Source organism: Penaeus monodon, chromosome 19, assembly GCF_015228065.2.
Source record: "Penaeus monodon isolate SGIC_2016 chromosome 19, NSTDA_Pmon_1, whole genome shotgun sequence".
NCBI lineage: Eukaryota > Metazoa > Arthropoda > Malacostraca > Decapoda > Penaeidae > Penaeus > Penaeus monodon.
Genome location: NC_051404.1, coordinates 45,111,416 through 45,113,291, shown reverse-complemented (window position 1 = coordinate 45,113,291; position 1,876 = coordinate 45,111,416). Strand labels below are relative to the sequence as shown.

Sequence of the window (1,876 nt, the reverse complement as noted above, 5' to 3'; positions counted from 1 at the left end):
TTTTTTGTTTCTTGCGCATTGAGTTTTTACCTTGTTTCGCGAAATATTTTTATATTATCATATACTAAAGTATTATTCTTTTCGGTTCAACTTATAGTACTTTATGACAACGAATGTGATGTTATTCTGCAATATGTAGTCCATTCCCCGTAATACTCTCACCAACACACGAACCTGTTTAAAAGTTATATGGATATTCAAATGATCCTTACCTAATGACCATATAAATACACAACAGTTCAAAAGCTGCTTGTGCTTAGAAACAAACTTATTGCTTAATGGTCACACTGTTCACTCAGCTTTAAAAAAAATGCGTTGTTTTTTTCCACGATTTCGTCATTGTATGTCAGTTGCTTCACTTTACACCTTATGTATGTACTTTGGTTTAATATCCAAATTCTGTTGATGATGAAATTAACTCACATTTGGAATTTTACATACAATAGAACAATTTCTTTAATATGCATGGTGTGCCCTTTACGGGATGGAAAGCTTAAGAACAGATTTGCCTTAAATGCCAGCATGGTAAACAATATTAGGCCTGTATATCTCTTTTCTAAATCTTGGATCGTGCCCTGTTATGTTTCGCTTAGTTGAGCCTACGCCGGTTGGAATATAAGATTAGCCCATTCGAAGTCTATTTCTTTTCCGAGGTGTTCTTAGGTATAATCACCCTTGTTGTTTTTCAACATAGGACATTCTCAGGTCTTCAACCGACTGTGTTGTGTCCCACCATAGTACGTCACTCATACCACAACTCATCACTCCCTATATTTTCACCTCTCGCACCATTACCGCCATGTGATAAACGACACCATCCATGAATCTTCACCTCACTCCGGTTATCCCAAACCAAGATGCTGTGCCTGGACACGGGAAAGTGCCAACGCTCGTGTGACAATAATAGTATTGACACGGGCATGGCGGGCGCTTTGGGCGTGCAGGAGTGTGCCCAGGGCGCCGTGTGGTGTGCTGCAGCCGGACGGTGTGTTGTAGACGGTGTGTGTGGTAGGAGTGGTAATTCCTCCGCTACACTCTGTCCACCAGGAGAGGTAACTTATTATCATTATTATTACTTTCGTCTCGCTCTTCTTCTGTGTCTCTCTTGTCTCCATCTCCCCTAAGACTTCTGATGGTTGCCTGTCTCTGTGGTAGAAATCGAACTCGAAAGTAGTCGTAGTCCTTTTAAGTATCGCCAGTAGGCAGCACTGAATACTATCATTTGATCATCTCTTTTTCCATTTCATCTTGTAGGACACCCGATGAAAACTTCCAGACTGTAGAGAGTAGAGGCAAAAACAAATAAACTCTTTTAAAGATCCCATCACGCAAAGACACTTGATGGTCACTTGTAGAGTCTGAGAGTCTAGTTGGTCCTGTTTCATTGCATGTGCAATCCCGAAACCGTAGAACAAAGCAGAATGATGACATCTGACGTATTGTAAAATTCGTCTAATTAGCATCTCATAACCCTTTTTTTTTCTTTCTCCTTTTTTCTAAACTTTATTCCATACTTTATAAAATAAAATATTGATTTTATCTATATCAAGGTATGGAGATATGTATGCCTCTATCTGCATGGATTTTCATATTCCTATCTCATGTAAACGTAGAAAATGGCACATTCAAACACAACAAAACCTTATAAAAGTCACCAATACAAGCTGATAAAATATAAAATGGGTTATCGATTGCCAATAATAAAAAGGCAAGAGGCGAAACCCCCTCGGCTCGCTCGATTCGGATGCTTATTATCGGCAATATAAAGTACAGGCAACAAGCTGTCACGCAAGTCTGCACGGCAGGGGCGGCACGAAGGCAGGGGGCGCTGCTGGCTGACCTTCGGGTGTCGGTGAAGACCAGGCAGTAGGAATGC

The 1,876-nt window shown here is 40.5% G+C and overlaps 1 protein-coding gene across 1 annotated transcript in view; it reads left to right on the top strand.

Annotated features, from left to right (window-relative positions):
• Nucleotides 1–805, top strand: part of LOC119585418 — a 6,440-nt gene extending 5,635 nt beyond the window's left edge. Inside the window, exon 4 of the mRNA XM_037934080.1 lies at nt 695–805. Coding sequence (XP_037790008.1) covers nt 695–805 — 111 coding nt within the window. The remainder of the gene's footprint in view (nt 1–694) is intronic.
• The last annotated feature ends 1,071 nt before the right edge of the window (nt 806–1,876 follow it).